The sequence below is a fragment of the Melospiza melodia genome, chromosome 1, assembly GCF_035770615.1.
Source record: "Melospiza melodia melodia isolate bMelMel2 chromosome 1, bMelMel2.pri, whole genome shotgun sequence".
In the NCBI taxonomy this organism is placed as follows: Eukaryota; Metazoa; Chordata; class Aves; order Passeriformes; family Passerellidae; genus Melospiza; species Melospiza melodia.
Window position 1 is genome coordinate 113,750,039 of NC_086194.1, and position 19,207 is coordinate 113,769,245.

Sequence of the window (19,207 nt, forward strand, 5' to 3'; positions counted from 1 at the left end):
GAATTTGTGCAAGGCTGGGAAACACTCCAGAGCTGGGTGACACTGAGAGGGAATAAACAGGCTATGAGCAATGGTTTCCTCGTGGGCCTTGCTCAGGTATTTAAAAATCTAGTGTGTGACACTAGATGGAGCTAAAAGATCTATTTATGTGTGCCCTGAGGCAACACTCATCTCCAAACACTTGACTCTACCATTAGTGCCAATTCCCTCGTTGTATTCTAAGCACAAGAAAACAAAAATGCATTTACCATCCTTCCATCTACTCTGCACCTGCTCATCACTTTTATCTGTAACAAGACTGTGGTAGGGTTTGAATGAAATAGTAAATTCCTTCTGGCTTTGTTTTCATGTAAAATAGCTTAGATTATAAGCAGCCATCTGTACCGTACAGGAAAACACAATTTTCTATCATACTGAAATTCTGATAAATTTGAAGATGTCACAGAACTTGATATGATAACCATCCTAAACAATGTAGCAGTGGGATGCTGTCTTCTGCAGCTCAGGTGTCAGGATACTGTATGATTCCCACCTTTCATGAGTATCATGAATAAAAGTGCAAACCTAAATTATTTGATATTGTGATGGATGAAGTATGTGAAAAATGCTTTTGAACAGCAGTTCAAATCTGTGTCCTCTGAGAAACATTAAGGATAGATAACTCAGTACTCTGCTGTGTACAGATTCCTATTTCAGTTCAGTTTTATTGTCACTCATGTATCTGTATCTGTATGTATTTTGCATTCCATAAATATAAAACTGTACAAAAAATAAGATAGATAACATTATTTTCTTGTCATTTAAACCTGAAATAAGAGGACTAACCTTTCCAGCCAGTAAATAGGTTAAGTGTGGTAAAAACACCACCCCAAAACCTTGGAATAGGCATCATCAACTTTTACTTCCGAAGAATGAATATAAAGTTTCCAATTAATGTTATGAAAGCTCACCAACTGAAGAGGACTTTTACTTTCCCCACTTATAAAAAAATTACACATGCTAATATTCTACCTCAGTCATGTCCTTCCAGATTTGACTCACTTGACTCAGATTTGACTTGTAGATAATAAATGTTAAGAACCCAAAGACCACGAAGCATACACAATTATGCACTTGTAAAAATTCATATAATCTGGAACAGCTTAGCATTTTATAAATTACAGGCAGGCCATACTACTGTAATTTAAAATCATATGGCATTTTATTTGAAAACTTGGAGCTTTAGAAGTCAATGAGACCATTCATGGGCATTACTTAATACCAAGGAGAAAGGAAGGAATTGGTCATTCTTTAGAAAAATCATTTCTGCACTGAGGATCCCTTTAATGATCCATACACAACTGAATTAATTCAAATCTGCTTGTGATAAGACTCAAGCACTGTAAGGCTATGAAAAAAAGGTAGAAATGGACTTTGGGTGCCTTACTTGGCCACAGCAAGACAACTCTGTACGTGTCAAAGGAAGGAAAACACAACAAAGCACAAGATGAGCTTTGTTGTAAGATAACACCTTTTAAATGACAGGGGACGGTGATGGCAAATGGAGAACATCTGAGTGCCCTGCACATGGAAGAGGAGAAGTGCAAAAAGGCTGATTCTTTGGTACTTGTGAAATATGCCAATGGCAGCTGGCAGGAAGCAGAGGATAATAATGGGGAAGACCAATGGCAAATGGACATCAGGCAAAATAGGCCAGCACAGAATACTTTGGAGGAACACAAGGATTTTCCACTCTGCACATTTGCAGAGTGAAGCAGAGTTCCTGCCCAGGATCAGCATTTCACAGAAGAGAAGATTACAGAGAGCAAAGAGAATCTGGACAGACAATTGGAAATAATTTTTTAACAGGTGATTTTCTTTCATTGTTAGTATTTGAAATACATAAATCAAAGGCATAAAAATAATTAGGTGTGGTACAAAAGGACATAAAAATCAAAAAGTGCAACAAGAAAAGTATATGCCAAATATTGTAAATAGTGACTGGTAGCCAGATTTACTTCTCTGCATGGAATATATAATTTAAGACACAGAAGACCTCTCCATCTGTCTACATCATTTTCTGAAAGAGAAGAGTACAGCCAGTCACCACTGTAGTTTGCCACATACCTGAGGTATTTGTGTGCAAGGGGCACACAGTAGGAAGCCTGTCCTAGTTTTACCTTTTCTGAAGCAATTCCAGTATGCACTGTGAACAAGCCACACATCATACAGAATGGAGATACTGAGTTGGGCTTACCAGTTGGCCCCAAGTTATTCTGTGATTATGTGCAAACAATTACATGTCCTGTTCTGCGTTTGTGATGGTCTGACACCAAGTGCAAGGGCAGGTGTCACTCCCTCCCCAAGGAGGGCAAAAGTGCAGGATTAAGGGTGCAACTCCTGCACCACATGTGCAGCCTGTGCCTTGGCCAGGCTGTTTGTGCTCAACCACCACAGCAGAGAGCAGTCCTCTTGCAGGAACACCACAATGCCTGCTGGAAACCAGGACTGATGTGTCAAGCCCCAGCCACCAACCCTTGCAGTCCCAAACCACCTCTCCTGAAGACACACAGTTTGGCTCTCTTTTTAACAACTCAATAGAAATCAAATTGCCTTCACCTTTTGAGCAGAGGCAGCTCTCTTCTCCTGCTTGGCTTTCATTTCTGCGAGCAGTCCACTGCCCATCACTTGCACACCGTACCTCCGGCCTCCCTGAGGGCTTCCCTTGCTGTCACCCCTCTCAGCTTTTGCCACATCATCTGTCTGCACCTCCTCCAGGGAGTCTGGAGTCTTTAATTCCTCGGATCGCTCTGCGCCACCGTTCTGCTCCACAGGCTTTGCCTCCTTCTTGCTTGTGTCTAAAGCTGGGCTTTTTGTAGCAACCTTGGGTGAGGAGGGCTCCTCAGCCACCGACACAGTCTGGGGGCGTTCGGATTTGGAGCCTCTTGATTTGATTAAGTTAAGGAAACCACTCTTCCTCGAGTCTCTTTTCTTCTTCTCATCACCTGCTTCACTGTGCTCGCTGCTGTCTGAACTTTTAGTTGATGGTCTCCTAAAAAAGACACAGACATTTCAAACTTTTCTTCACTCCCCTTCTTCCTTTTTAAAATAGTATCAAACGACTTCTTCCGGGCAAAGCTAATCTTTCATACGATCCATATGTTGCCCTAGGCCCAATCATTACCTGGTGAATCTATATTAAAAACAGGACAACTAGCATTGATCATATCCTTCAGGATTCTTGTGCTGCTTTGTGCAGTTGTTTCATCTGCACTGGGCATCCAGCTCTTTCTAACACCAGCCAGCTCTAACCAAGCTGTCTACACACATAGATACTGGGTTTGCATGGCCAGGTTTTGGTAACAGGGCGTGCACAGGAGTGGCTTCTGTGTAAGGAGTCCTCCTGCTGAAGAGGAAGGAGCAGCAGAGAATGTGTGCTGAACTGATTTCAGCCACCATTCCCAGTCCCCTGTGCCACTGGGGAGGAGAGAGTAGAGAAAATCAGGAGTGAAGTTGAGCCCTGGAAAGAGGGAGTGGTGGGGAGAGATATTTTAAAGATATGGTTTATTTCTCATTATCATAGTCTGATTTGATTTGCAATATATTAAATTTATTTTCCCCCAAGTCGAGTCTGTTTTGTCCATGACATTAACTGGCAAGACATCTCTCCCTTCCCTTATCTCAACCCAAAAGCCTCTCATTATATTTTCTCTCCTCTATCCAGCAGGAGAGGAGTGATAGAGCAGTGATGGTGGGTACAGGGTCAACCCACCACAACATACAATTTCACTCTGCTCTGTTTCCAGAATGCACTTCCTGTGGCTTGCACCTGCCTATTAGTAAAAGGAGAAGAACTGATCTAGGCACACCCTTGCTTTCTCATGTTTAACACAGCTTTTGGGAGATCTTGTTCCTTAAGGACCCTGCTTGAAATAGGAACTAGCTGGCAGCTGGCACAGCCACTTTCTCTCAGTAAGGAGTACAGAGGTCACTTTTACAGTGTAGATGTTCATCTTAAAAAAAAAAAAGGAAGCCCACGAACTCAAAAGAAGAAAAAACCAAAACCAATCCCTAAAGAGCCCACCTCCCACTAAGGTTTTCTAGAGGCATCTTCTGAGCAGAGTATTCACACTTAAGGGCAAAGCTGAGCACATACACATTCACATAAAAACACCCAAACTGGAAAGAGAGCCACTGGCACCCCAAATAAAGATCCTCAGCAAAGAGCATGGCTATGGATGGGTAAACAGGGATGTGCAAGTTCACAGGGAGATTTGAAATGAGCAGCTGGCAGGCACCCAAAGAAAGCACAGGAGAATGAAGCCTGTGAGCACCCTGATCTTGATCTGCTTAGGACATTTTTCAAAGCTACCATAATTTCATGCCTCCACATAGTATATCACACATGGCTTCACATGTCACTACAGATATCTATAACTCATGGTAACTTTAGAACATTTGCTTTTCCTGGCACAGCTATCAACCAGTCACACTTACTCTTTTCCTTAATGGAAAACACAGAAAGGGTCATTCCAAGTTCCCTGGAAATCACCCTTGCTTTCTCATTTAGTTATGGAAATACTCTGTATGTGCATGTGCACAAACATGAGTGAATTCAAGAACCTCTACATGCATGGTTCTGTAAATATACACCCAGCTCCAAAGCAACTGCATAAGCTCATATATATATATATATATATATATATATATATACATATATATATATATATATATATATAAAACTCTTATATACAATGAGCATTGGGGAGACTATCAACCAATATAAAGCTCCCCTTCAGCTCTAATGAGCTTCACTGAAGGGTGAAATGAAGTCAACTGAAATATAAAAATATATACTAGTCATTAATCCCCTCAACATGGTATAGTAAAGCAATTCATTTCAAAGTAGCCACTTTTAAGGGCAGGTAATTGAATTTACAATGTCTTGACTACTAAGGTATTTTCTGACTTTCACAACTGCAACCCTGGATATTGGGAACAGGAGTCAAATACAGCTTGAAAGTGCTGCTTGTTCAAGATAGACTTTTTTAAAAAATAACTTCTAAAAATTTCTTAAACTTACTTTGAATCCATTTTTGTCACTTTCTTAGTGAAAAATTCATCCACACCTTCATCCACTCTCCCCATGAGGCCATTCTGATCCCCTTCTGGCGGTACTCCAGCAGACACCTGACAGAAGAAAAAACTCTCTCTGTTATACAGTAATCTAAGCATGTTTGCTCCAGCGATAATAATTAAGAATTAAGACATATAATTTTTATGTGCCAACCAGAACTCAGTGCAGACGACAGAATCACCACTGGAATTCCTCCTCTAGTAGTCAGGCCAGCTGATGCATTACATCAAATGCAAAATAACCCAAAACACCAGTGACAAACTGGATGCTGCAATGCATGAGGCCAGGAATCAAATGCCTTGGGCTTGAGAGAATAGAGGTCAGTCAGACAAGCAACAAAACACATAAAAAATAAATCCTGATCAGGTGGTGACCTGAAGAGAAAGCATTTTCAACAGACAGTTGTTTCCCTATTTGGAGAAAAACCTGGATTTTGGACTTAGAGATTTAGAAATAGGGCTCCAACAGGCTAACAGAGCCTTTTATAATTCATTCAGTCTAGCACTTCTAAAAGCAGAGACTGTAAATACAGAATCAGGTGTTCCATTTTAGGAACCAAACACAGACTTTTGCTCAATGTCTGAAAACAACAAACTTGCTCCCCATCTTTGATTTCAATGCCCACATTTTGAATATGGGTGACCTCAGGCATATAAACCAGGCTGGCTTTGAAATACCTCCCAACCACAAAGGCCCTGTGAAGATGAGCTGGTGACTCTGCAGCCTCCTGAAGATGAAACAAGCAGCCTCCTAGGAGGACTTCTCATGTGGTCTAGCTCCTGTACCTGGCTTTGATGTGGAAAAGCTCTATTACCAGTAAAGAGACTTCCTTTAATTCAAATGCCACATGGAAACCTTTTAGATGACTACAGAGGACTCCCCAAGACCCAACCCATTTGTACTCTGGGTAGTGCTAAGGATCAGGACACAAAATAACAGGGGTTTTAATTTGAAACAACTCAAATCAAGGAATCTCCTAGTTGCCACTATAACTCAAGAGCAAACCCAGTTTCTCTTCTGATGCAGAATACAAACTTTCTATGCTTCAATACTCTTAAAAGCTGCTATTAATATCAAACTCACTCTCATTAAGTCAGGAAAGTGGGTTTCATATAAACCATGCTTTGACAGAGCCATGAAACTTTTAACTTTCCATTCCTGAACCCTGTTATTTTTGTTATCAAAGATAACAGTTAATATTTTATTGACACCTGCTGTAGCAATCTAATAGTGATGTCAGAGGAGCCCACCTGGTAATGACTGCTTTGTTGCCAGTCAAACTGGCAACAGATTTTCTATGAAGAACAGTTCTAGACTAAATTAGCAAAATGATGTATCAGATTTCCAACTTTGGTATGCTCTGTAGCCAGCTTGCTGAGTTGGAACATCTCACAGTAGGCAGGGGTGCACACGCCTTCATCTGGGTTGGTCTTTGTGACAAACCCCTTATCACCGGCGTCTCAACCGAAACACAAAATAAAAGCGAATGACGCATTTTAGCAGAAATGAGAAACCACTGTACATTGATACTGTAGACCTCCAGGTAGCAGGGATAAACATGAAAGTATCAAAAGCAAGAGGATCTCCTTAAGGGGAGCTAATTCCAGGATCCAATGATCTACCACAAATGAGAAGATCTACCTCATAAAGAGAAAATAATTTGCATCTGAAACAGCAGCAAGTTCCTAAAAATTAACGAATGATGTACAGAAATGTTGAGGGTGTAATAAGATCCTCAAGGTACAGGATATTCTTATAGCTGTTATTGTAACACCTTCTGGTACCAGCATTAACTGTAAGACTGAGCTCTGGTTTATTTTGTGTTTTACCCTCCTAAATCTTAAAAAAAAAAAAAGTGTTAAGTCTTCATTTGTCCTTTTTTATCTCTTTTCTAAGCTTAAGTTTAAAAGCAAGCATGTTTCTTTGTTAAGGAAAAAAATGGCTTTGAAGCAGAAATAAATAAGATGAATCACAATTGCTTTAATACATTAGAGATTCACCTCCTTTGCTGTACTAAATCTTCACACATGAAGGAAGAACTCGTGAGGTTAAGATCTCACAAAAATCTAAATTATAAACAACTGTTTTATCATTTTGCTTCAAAGTTAAAGCTACTTGAGACTGGATGGCTTTGAGTTTTTCTTTTTTTCCCCCTCTCTAAACATTCATTCCAGTAGAAACTCTGACAAAACTATAAATCTTTCTTCTGCCCACCCACTCAACTCAAGTTAAAAGTTTCTCTTTTTTCTCCATTTTCTCCTTTCTTTTCTTACATTTTTCAGCTTCCAAATAACAAACCTGTTTTGCAGCAAAACCAGAGAAGTACAGCTATGATCATCTGAGACCCCTGGAATTACTAAATACAAATAATGGGAACAGCAAACAACCCAACAGAGCTGCTTTAAGTGGCAGGAAAGGTCAAGATTTTGCCTCTCACATTTCAAGTGCTTTCCCTAAGCACTGCTTTCTGTATTCTTGAAGTGGCAAAGCCAGCAGCAAATTAACCCTGCAAGCAATGTCACAGTCCACTCATGACTCTGACCTCCAAAATCTGGCTGTTTTATTTTCAGAAGCATCAAAACAAACATCTTAAGTCTTTCAAATATTTGTTTGGACTCATTTTGAGAACTAGTAAGGAACTAAGTGGTACATAAAAACAAGACAGGGACATATGAGTTTAACTAAAAAAATCTCCTTTCAATTTCTGCAACTAAATAAACTCCCAATTTCCTAATTAATTCAATATGGATGAGCATTCCACAATGCTGCACTATCATGGGAAGCAAGACTTGTCTACAAGGTGTGACCTTTTTGCTGCTGTTGAAGAAGACACTGCATGTGCTAGTTCCATGCGTGGCAGTGAAGCACTTGCCCCTCCCACGCCCCCACTCCTTGCACCTCCTTGTGCTGATGGCACAGGACACGCTGAGCTTGGAAGCCACTGGGAAAACACGTGTGTTCTGCAGCAGTAGTGGAACTGGGAGAGTAAACACAGATGTGTTTTCACTACATGGAGACAAATCCATTCTTCTGCAACCTCTAACCTTCCCAGCGAAGCGCAAGGGAATGGAAAGCTGGCTTGAATGTTCCCTTTGCTTTAATGTTTCTCCCTTTCCATGTGGTACAAAAAGCACTCCACTGTCTTTCCCAGCATTAGGGAAATTTTCAAGGATCCTCCCAATTGGAAATCCTCAGGAAGCAGAAGAAGCCACAGGCATTTATTGTGAGGCAGCCTAACACAGAGAGGAAACGGCTGCCCCTTGATGGGGCTACTTATCATATCAGCTGTGCCCTGTTGCTGTGAGATAACTCTGTAACTCCTCCAGATCTGTCCTCACATACCCTGAGGACACACCATCATAGAAATAAATCTTTACTGATGCCGTGTGCCAAGGAAATGGAGCTGTGGGAACTCCACGCACGTATATTGAGTTCACACCAATGCTTTTCGTGAACAGACAGTGCTCTCTTCTGTTTTGCCTTTCCAAGGCAGGCTCCAGCATGAAAAGCAGATCTGTGACTATGCAGATTTGCTGGCCCAAACACCATCTTCAGTTTAGGAGCTGTGGGAAGCTGGGTGTCACAGAGCAGCTCCTCTGAGAGCTGAGAGAAAGAAGAATTCATGCCAAGTTACCACATTTTAATGCAGGCAGAAAAAAGGATTAAGACTTAACAAACCCTTGCAATATAATTGAAAAGTCTCATGATATTTTGTGCATTGTGAAAGCTCCAAGCACCTCCAGAAACTGCCTCCATGAAAAAAAAATCAAAAGCAAAATAAAAAAGGATAAAACATATCCTGGATTTAGACTGTGTCAAACAAGACAAAAAACTTGTAATAGGGATAGCACACTGAAAGACATGAATACCAGAACAAAAATTAAGTAGTCGCTTATGGCTTTATACCTTCAGCCATTGTCCTCATTACACTGCAAGACCTGACTCATGGCAAAAAGCAATCAACACAGGACATTGCCAGCAATATTTTAATGTAGACTCACTGCTGCTTGGCTGGGCTGCTGCTTTTTATTCCTTTTGGGCCTTAATTTTGTGAAGTGTTCCAGTTTCCTTCCTTCTTCTGATGGCAGTTCTGAAATGAATCCAGAAGTTCGTTTGTCTGGCCTGCTGGAAGGAAATGGTGGGTCTTCTATATGGATAGGTACTTCTTCCAGTGCTTTATCTAGATCAAATTCCATTTCTAAGAGAAATCAAAACTTTCTAATTAGATTTAACATGATATTTAAAACAAAAGACGATGCCATTCCTCTTTTTGGTGGCAAATAATTATAAGCACATTCAGGGAACTTAGCCACAACATTTCTGTGAGCAGAGAGAGCACTGTGAGCAACTATTTACTATCAAACACATTAGCAGAGTCCCAAGACAAAGCAGCCAGTGTGGGCCACAAATGCAATCCAGAGGGAGGGAGAATCACCTGTGTTATTCAATCAAGAACCATCTAGAATCACCTCAGGCAAGCAAAGAAACAAAATGGTTTTAAGGAATTCTCACTTACCAAAAGCTCTGGACACTGGCCGGAGCATTCTGCTGTGGATGCTTTTCCTTTTTGATTTAGGAGTCATCTATCAACACAAAACAAAATAACAATTACTTTAGGGGACAAAAGAAATTACAACAACAAAACAGTTTTTCAAGCCTATGAACCATTTAAAGATCTGATTTGATTTAACACCGGAAGGGAATGGGGCTTTTCCTCCCTCTCTCATACATTCAAACTTTTTCTAAATTTGTATTTTAACTGACTTTGAACAGAACCAGGGAGGTAGTTCATTTTTCCCACTAAAAGTGCAGGCTGCACACAGGATGATTACTGAAATTGTCCAAGCATTAACTCTTTGATCTCCAACTCTAAGACAAGGAAACTATTACAATCTCACCTCTGCAGAGATCACAAGGGACTCATTTAAGACTTAATTACTTTCTCCAACACTGCAGTTAATGACAATACCAGGAATAATCTACTCCTTGTTCTGGCTTTTATTTTTGATACAAAACACGCTTCCTCAGTTCATTTGTTAGTGGTATGTCACTGGGAATCAATGCATCTGGACATCACCACACAGCTCACCAAACTTCCCTAGGAAAATGAGCCTTGGAGAATACAGCCCTTCTTCAAAAAACAAAACCATCATGTTGGCAGTATCTGTAGCAAACACATGACTTCCTTGGACTTAACACACATTGAGAAGAGGTGGAAAGTTCAGCGTATGTTCAACACAGTTACTGAATTACTGCTACCAGCCTTCTGATCTTCACGTTGCCAAGAAAAGTAATACAATGTCTTAAGAGCGCAAACACCCAGACTTAAGACTCAAGTTTGCTCTTTTTGGAAGAAAGTTGACTGTCTTGTCTTGACTGAAGCCTTCTGAAAGTTTGCGAGAGGAGAAAGAGTTTTGCTACAGGAAATGGATGCATCACCAATTCCAAACCTCTTAACATAGTTCGGCATTGTCAGACTTTTTGTTTAAAAGTTGAACAGTGGGTTTTCTCAAGAGTTAATTTAAAATCACTCAGGTTCTATAAAGATGGGCTCCTTTTGTGGTACAGTTGTACACTGGGGCTTTAGTGATACCCATGTATTTCCATTAACCTGCTAGTCTTGAAGCCTAGGGACTTCAAATCTAGTGGCTTCAAATTCTGGAGAATCCGTCAGCTAGCTGTTATCAATTAATGTTACTCATTAACAGAATTGTTAATGAAGGTTAGGAGTATCAATTTTATATCAGCCAGAAAAAACACAGTTGGCATTAACATTTCAGACAAATCATGAAATGTTTAAGGCAAACATTTGCTAGTTTTTATGTATGGAAAATTCAGTGCACAGACTCGCATGTGCCGAATTCATATTCCCAAAGGAGTCCCGAGGATCATTACACCACTACTCACATGCTCAAGGTTATGACAGATCTTTTTGTGATGGGACAGCTATTACCCATATTCTCAAGACCAGAAAAGGACTTGAAGAGTGGGCAGTGATAGCACTGCCTGGGCAACAAATAAATAGATAAATAAACCAGAACTCTGGTTTTATTGACATGTACATTGTTGGGGGAAAAAAGATACCTTCAGCTGTTGCAGGTTTCCACTTCCACATTTGACAAAAATTGGTAAATGACAGTTTCAAGACGAGCCTGGAGTAGTTTGCCACCTGAGCAAACTCACAATGACACTAATGAGCAGGCAAAGTGTTGCTGCATCAAAAGGTCAGACACTACTTTCAGAGTTACCAATAAGTTAAATGCAATGGATTGGATGGCGAGTGGCTGGAGAGGTGCTGAATTTTTTCAGCCACCAACTGCAGTGGACTGTGCAAGAGGTAGGTAGCTGGGCAGCCCCTGAACTGCACACCTCAGCAGCTGTCCATCCATCCCCCAAGCATTCACAACTCATGTAAGAAAGAGTTGAAGCAGCTCAGCATTTTGGGGGACAGCAATCACAAGTCACTATCAGTAGTCCTGGTTTCATTTCCAGACACAGCCCATTTCTCTTGTGAAGGTATATTCACATGCATTTTAGTCTGCTTCCTGATTTTTTGGGGTGGTGTGACTGGAAGTTACATTTAGTAGATACAGCAACTCCTGTGCTAAAGACGACCAGAAGGGAGGACAGAAAACACAGCTGATGGAAGAGCTCTGGTCACCCAGCAGCTGCACAGCCACAGGCAATGTTCTGAGAGCACAAACACAGACAAGCTGAGAGCTGCCTCAGCCCAGGGCACCAATGCAAAACAGCACAGGGAAAGTTTTGAGGTTCCTGTGCAAGGACTGGAATGCTCCACATACTTCTCCAACAGCCAGGAACAGAATGATTTCATTTTCCTTCCCAGACAAGAAGGTGCCCCCAGATGACCCTGCAGAGCTTGTGCTGATGACCATAAGCCAGTCTCTGCTGTAACTTACTGTCAGCTTGGCATGAGCCATCAGCAGCTTGGTTGCTGGGGATAGAGGCAGAGGGATAGAGATGCTTCCCATTTGCTTTAACAGCATGAAAAACAGCTCCACATACACTTTTATTTGAAAACCTTCTGTTTTCTAGCCTGTTTAGGAAGTGCACAGATGAAAGGCTTCTTGCCAAGTGAACTTTCTAGATCACACGCAGAGCAAAATGGGTCAAAGCATTAATTTAAATAGGCCAGTGTGCTCTTTTACAAAATATTAGGCTTAATCTCTGCTTAACATCTCAGCCACCACACAGTCTGCTACAGCAGCAGTGCACATGTCATTGCTAGAGGAGATATCTGAACTCCCCAGCCTGACTCCCATTTCCTACATTTCATGGAAGCAGTTCAGCTTTGGTAGAAGCACATCTTCTGCCTTCTCACCACCTCTGGCCCCACAAGCACAACGCGGCTCTCCAGCCTTATGCTTCCCTTGTGGCCTTTACAGAGGAATAGCTGTTGGTGTCACCTCCTCTCATACACAACCCCCACAGACTTTCCATTCTAGCACACCACCTTCTGAATTCTTCCTTGTTTTGCCTACTTTTCCATAAGCACATTGTAGGCTGCTTGGCAGAACAGATAGAAACATTAACTGCATCTCTGGAATTTGAGAGGATCTCAGGAGATGGCTCCATGAATGTGCCCTTCTGCAGTAAATGTGAGCCAGCAGATCTCTACCACGCTTCCAAATAAGGGCTTATTAACACACTGTCATGTGTCCTTGCTAACTTTAAGCTCCCAGGATCTCTTCCCATGATCGCTTTTCCAGATTCCTCCCTTCTGACTGCCTTCCTCACAAAACTGTCTGAGCTCTCTGGAGTTTTCTGAAATTGTATTACCAGCTGTGGAAGAACACTAGTACCTTGGGAATTAAAAACAACAACTGAAAATGTTCTGTTTTGAATGTTAGAAAACAATGTACTTTCAGAAACAGGATCTCAGATATTCTCTTTGTTTATACAGATAATTGAAATTACTCTAAATGCCGAGGGATATGCTTATTTCCATGTTTTTCTCCTCCTACTTCACAGTAATTTATATTCAATCCTATTAGATACAGAGATGCTCTGTGACCCTCCTGTCACTTCCCTTTCAGAAGATTTCAAAAAAATTAATGAACAACTTGCTGCTCCCTCTTGAAATTTATCTCTCCAACCAGACTCCCTTCAACATATGGGTTTTCAGCTTTGAGAACATGTTTCATTAAGCTGTATGATGCTTGAATATAAAACCAACTCCACAGATTTTCCTTCTGAGCAGTAATATTTGTGCTTATACCTTCAACATCAGCATTCTGCTTTGGTTTGGTCTTAAAAGCAAGGGATCCCTTAAATTCAGATGCTACATTAGCTGAACCTTTTTGTAAATCCAACCCATTCCTGAATCACTGCCTATTTCACTTGTAGGTGCAGATGGATGGCACTATAGTCTCCCAGGAGACTCTCAAGGCAGTACAGAGGCAAATGGAGCACAAAAACATAAACAAGTAGGCCAGAAACAGCAGAGCTAAAAAAATACTTACACTTGTACAGCAGAGAGTCTCCATGCAGCAAAAAAGAAAGAAAAAAGAATATGAATGGGGAAGACAAAGCAATAGCAGTTCTCAGGAAAGGAGGCAAAACCAGGAATCACCAAAATAAAGAAAACTAAAGCCAAAACACTTGGAAGTCTTAGCAGGAAAGGTGACATGCAAGAATGAGGTAAAAATCCCTTGTATTTGGAAGTGCTATTCAAATTTGTCTTTCCAGAGGATAACCAGAGAAATATGTGCTCTCTCATTTTATCTACATTGGGACAAATTAAGGTTTTCTGACATTTGTTTCCAATATAAGGCACTCGCCAATGGTGCCAACCTGCACCTGCTGTCCCAATTTTTCCATTTTGCTGGCACCAGTAGCAAAAAAAAACCCAAGTAATTCTCCTACTTCCTAGTCTGAAAGAAGATTCTGAATTAAAAATTGCCAATTTGTTGTGGTATGCAAGCAAACAAGGAAAATAAAACAAAGCTTCTCTTGAAGGAATGAAAAAGGATGGAAGTCTGTTCTCCTGAGGTTTAAATAAATCTAAAGGCAACAGTATATCTCCTTCCCATAAGGAGGTTTAGAGGCACAGACTTTCAAGCACTTTTGGCACATGAGAAAGATGCTGTTTCATGACGGAAGCAAAACCTTTTCTCTTCCCTTCAAAAATTATAAGCAAAAAAAGGAAGCAGCACAGCCATCGCAGGAAATGAAGCAATCCCAAATGCCATACCCCATCTCTTCCATGGCTCAAGACCAACCATGCTCCTCCCAAATTTAGGGTTAGAAAAAACAATTATTAGAAGTGTGCTTCTGTTTTCAAGTTGAATGGGAAACTGCTGCTATTACAACACTGCAGGTGTTAGCAGAATGTGGCAGGAGTAGTCGTGGTCTGGATTAAGCATCTTGTCAACAAAGCGCTGCAGGTTCTCGCACCCAGCTCCTCTCCTTTATTTTCCTGCTGTCCTCAGGGTCAGTTGTTTATTTTGGTGGCGTTTTGCCTCTGGGTTTTGGTTTTGCTTTTCTTTTTGTCTTTATTTTCTTTTACCTTCAGAAACTTTGGTTTTATGTAAGAGTTCTCAGCTAGTAGTGATTCAGGCGCACATACTCTGACTCAATTTCTCTGTCAGAATCTAAGTTCTGTCTTCTCTTGCCCATCTTCTACACTACCAATCACTACAGCTGCTCTGAGATTGCTGGGGAGACTGCAGAATCCATTGACAAACATCTCAAATACTTCAACAATCTTAACAAAAGGCGCTCCTGCACACTTCAAAAAATAAACCTGGAACACTGATTGTCTTTCAGACAGCATTTGTGGCAGTAGTCCAGCATTTTCTGTGTATTTAATGCACAGACAGGAAAGTTATTTGTATTATATATGCAGCTGGAAATGTGACTAGGACCAAAGTGCAAAGTAACACAAATGGAAGCAGTCCCAGGATTTGAGGGAGTTTACAGTCTATGGTCCTGATCCAAAAAGGGCTTATGGAAACTCCAGCCTTCCACACTTCAGTGATCTCCCGACTACTGAGGCACTTAAAAGGTGCCAAACACCTTGTGGGTGGGGAGTCAGGAGGGAGAAAGAGGCGCACAGCAGGCAACAGGTTAGAGGAGGAAGCACCGTTAAGCAAAGCAAAGACCAAGGGACTTGCCTGAAGCCACCAAGGAATCTGGGGGCTCTTCAGGGAACCTAATGCCAGTGTCCAGACCCCTGAAGCGCTAGAGACCATGAGGCCTCTCAACCTTCCCCCCTTTGTTTGCTCTCAGCAAAATTCCAATATGAAGTGCTCTGCCTCACAGTGTACATGGACCATCCCCAAAGACGAAATATCAACCCACAACCAAAAATCCCAAGAAAATTAAGCCCAAACAAAATCAGAAACTGCATTCTAAAAATGTGCCAATGAGGTTTGAGATGTCATAAAAATCTTTCAAAGGAATTTTACAGAACATTTTTATCCAATGCTATACCATTTCAGCTGTATGCATTTTGTGGGGTATGCCTTTTTAAGAAAGAGGTATAAGAAAACAAGGCATTTTATCACAAGTCCTGTTGTTTACTTTTGCTGTAAGGAATTCTGACCTGTAAAGCTGCCATGACACCAGTTCAGCTAATCAACATTTGCCACGCTTCCTTTAGTCTCCTAACTACCTCTGATAGTGCCACACATCTGTTGTGTCATTAAAAAAAAAAAAAAAAAAAAGACAAAAATTTCTTAACAAAGCAGAGCAGCAAATTGACCAGTTCTGGGTTTTGCACATGACATCTTTGGACATGCAGGTATCTCACCATCTGCATAGAAAACCTTAGGAACTAGGAAGTTGCTATTGCTTACTTCAACTACAAAAGATTTTGTGATGAGATTTCCAGAGTGAAACCCCCCATGTGGCTTCTGGAAACCAGTCATGCACTTCTCATTTGCAGTGACAATAACCTGAGCCACTGTCCTTAGAATCTGCCCCTTGAGTGCCATTGTCCTTGGAAAGTTAAATGCAATGCTAAAATCTGTGACACCAAATGGACTATTTTTCAGTAGACAGAAGAGCAAAGCCCCTCACAGTCCTGAATGTAGGGGCCATGATCTTTCGTATCAGCGCGTTAGTCCTTACCTTCATATTTCAGAATTCTGTACTCTACATGGAAATTTGATAGACAGATAGACAAATAGAGTAAATAGTGTCAATAAACATGGCATACAAATAATCTATATGTGAGTTTCAGGAGTATGTTTACTTGTCTTCCCTCCCTGAAGAGCTGAATTTCAAGAGGAGCTATGGGTTCAGTATTAATTCAATTAGTCTCATATAAACCACCCTGACCTTTAGAATTACTTTGTACAGAAATATTTTCTGAAAGAAAAGGAGTAGCACTGCAGTAAGATAAGCTCAGTAGATTTGCCCTTGAGCTTGTTATATTTTACTAGCCAAGAAACCTTTGCTTTTCTGCTTGCTGAAATGTGGCACATATATACTGATATTTCATCAAGCATTTCAGTATTTTCTTTTAATTAATAATTCTGCACTTGCATCTTTTGAGTAATGTAAAATTCCTGCTAATAAACATTCCTGCATAAAAAACCCCAAAGCTTTCACTATGAAGGGGGAAAAAATCAGACACACAAATTAAACTGAGTGGTTCCTAAAATTACTAAACCAAATTTTTAATTCCATGTTCTGAATTAGTATCCTGCAAGGAATTCGTGCCTGCAATTACCACCTGCGAAAGAAAAAGTAATTCTCCATAGCATCAGTTTTGCTCTCTATTTGTTCATAAAGAGGTTAACATCTTCTACAGTACCTGGGCTTCAAGATGAGCCAAGAGGATGGCTCCAACTACATTACTTTTGCTTTTATAGTTATTTTAGTTAACAACTAAGTGCAGGGCAGAGAATAAAAAGCTCTTAAACTTGGCAAACATGCAGGGGTGGACAGCTATTCAAGATAGCCTTAGGCAGTGCTTTAACAGCTACCATACGTATCAGGTGCCCTGGGCAAGAACACCATTAAAGCAGCTCAGAGGCAATGCACTCCTGAATGGGCGTTCAAGCCAGGAAAAACAGGGCTTAGGGCAACTTCACCTAGCAAAGGGTGCTCCTGCCCACGGCAGGAACTTGGATCTAGTGAATCTTTAAAGGTCTCTTCCAACAGAAACCATTTGATGATTTTATGAAAAGAACTGCTGTACCTGTCCGCCCTAGAACTTGCAGCGCTGAGAACCAGCACAACTTCTGAATCTCTCCTTCCATCCAACAACCTGAAGTGAACAGCTACCAAAAGGATTAGCAGTCATCCAGACAAAAAACTACCAGTCATCTTTCCACTGTTGCCAGGCCCTGTGTGGGCAGATGATGCATTGCTTGTGGTGGCATTTGACAGGGGAAAGGCCCCAGAGGGGCAAGTGGACATGCTCAGAATTATGATAGGAAGTTTTACTCTTGAAAACCCAGGCACACTTGAGCTGTAGTTATTTTCTCACAGAAAATACTGCTCCAGACATCTCTCCAGCATGCACAATAAATCTTTGTACTCCTCAGACATTTCAAAATATACTTTATGAACTAAAACATTAAAAAAACCTCTCAACTTTCTGAATTTTAAGTCTTTATCAAGTTATCTTCCTTTCCTATTGAAAACAGGAAATATCTTGACAGGCAACTAGCAAATATTCTAAGAGCCTGCATGAGAAACTGAAATACCTGAATAGAATATTTGACTTTCTTCTATAAAACAAACTGATAGAAAATGTCAATCATTATTTAACCAAGAGAGGATGGCAAAACTCAAAAGCTGACCTATGCAGTGATGACACTAAAGTATGATCTAATTTAAATAATGCTGCTTGGTCAGACAGTCATGGGGCAGCACACGAGCCTAGGAGGGACAGAAACATAATGAAAGGACTGGAAGATGCCTACCCTGCAAAGCAGGGCTGCTCACCACAAGCATGGAATGAAATGCTGATTGTATAGACACAAACTTCCCAGGAGTATCTAAATACCATGGTATTGGAAATGACTCATAGATCAACTGTAGCACATAAAATGAGGTTCTGATCAGCTTTGAGTGAAACCAACCTGACTTTTCTATCACTTTGTTCTTCTCTCATTTTTTTCTTTTCATTTTCTTTAATATCTGCATGCTTGAACATTCTTTCACCTGTTTAAGTGCTTTTGGTTTCAAATTAGTATTCCAGTCCTGCCACTACTGACCTCAAAAATTCACACTAACTTGATCTAACATGAGATACAATCTCACTGCCAAGATAGATGCACCACTTTGTAATGAGGCTTTAGCTGACCTGAATAACATCCAAAGAAAGTATGTTTTCCTCTAAGTTCTCCTCTAGTCTAACAAAAGATGTTTTGAGAGGAAGCCTGATAGATTTATGAATAAGGCTGTGTGATGCAGCTGTCAATGACAGCAGTGATGAGACTTGATGACTTGGAGGCTGTCTTCTGACCTTCTGGCAGTATACATGCTTGATTTTATTAATTTATTTATTTTGAAGTTCCTATTCTAGTAACCCAGCTCATCCTAACCTACTTTTCCTTGACAAAATATAGCAAAGCCTAACACTACTCTGTAACTGCCTACCCTGACACAGACTTTATCTCCTCTCTTCCTGTGAGGAACTTTCTTTATCCCTGCAATATGAAGTATCAGTGTTGCAGAGCAAAATGTGGCAAGCCTCACGTTCTTCTGGGTGAAGCAAGAAGCGTGAAGCACTCTTAGTGAGACAGACTCATGCTTGTGCTATTTTCAGTAAGCTCTCCAGATTTCAAAGTAAACAAGATTTCCCCAGACAACACAGATTAAGTACCTCATGCCAACTTGTTCATCTGAGATGCTGGAAGAATCAAAAAAGCAGCAGAAAGGACCACACAGCCTATACAGAAAACTCCTCAGCCATTTGAGAAGGTCAGCTTGCCAGATGCTAATCGAATTGTGATACATCATGGCTGCAGAGAAATGTATGCTACAGAAATAGCATTATCACAGGTTATTCTCATGCTGCTTGCTGTAGTGCCTCTGCCAAAGGCTCCAGAGGAGAGATTTTGGCAAGAACTACTCCAAAGGAGCTCCGGCTGATCTTCCAGAGAAATAACA

The 19,207-nt window shown here is 40.8% G+C and overlaps 1 protein-coding gene across 4 annotated transcripts in view; it reads right to left on the bottom strand.

Annotated features, from left to right (window-relative positions):
• CARMIL1 (capping protein regulator and myosin 1 linker 1) overlaps positions 1-19,207 on the bottom strand; it is a 188,935-nt gene that overhangs the window by 13,805 nt on the left and 155,923 nt on the right. For 2 of the 4 annotated variants that reach the window (XM_063164863.1, XM_063164845.1), the window contains exons 30-34: positions 13,600-13,617; positions 9,633-9,699; positions 9,118-9,314; positions 5,063-5,169; positions 2,599-3,031 (exon numbers count right to left, since the gene is read on the bottom strand). In XM_063164863.1, the coding sequence (XP_063020933.1) occupies positions 2,599-3,031; positions 5,063-5,169; positions 9,118-9,314; positions 9,633-9,699; positions 13,600-13,617 (822 nt within the window). The remainder of the gene's footprint in view (positions 1-2,598; positions 3,032-5,062; positions 5,170-9,117; positions 9,315-9,632; positions 9,700-13,599; positions 13,618-19,207) is intronic. The other 2 variants (XM_063164873.1, XM_063164853.1) reach the window with 1 other exon arrangement.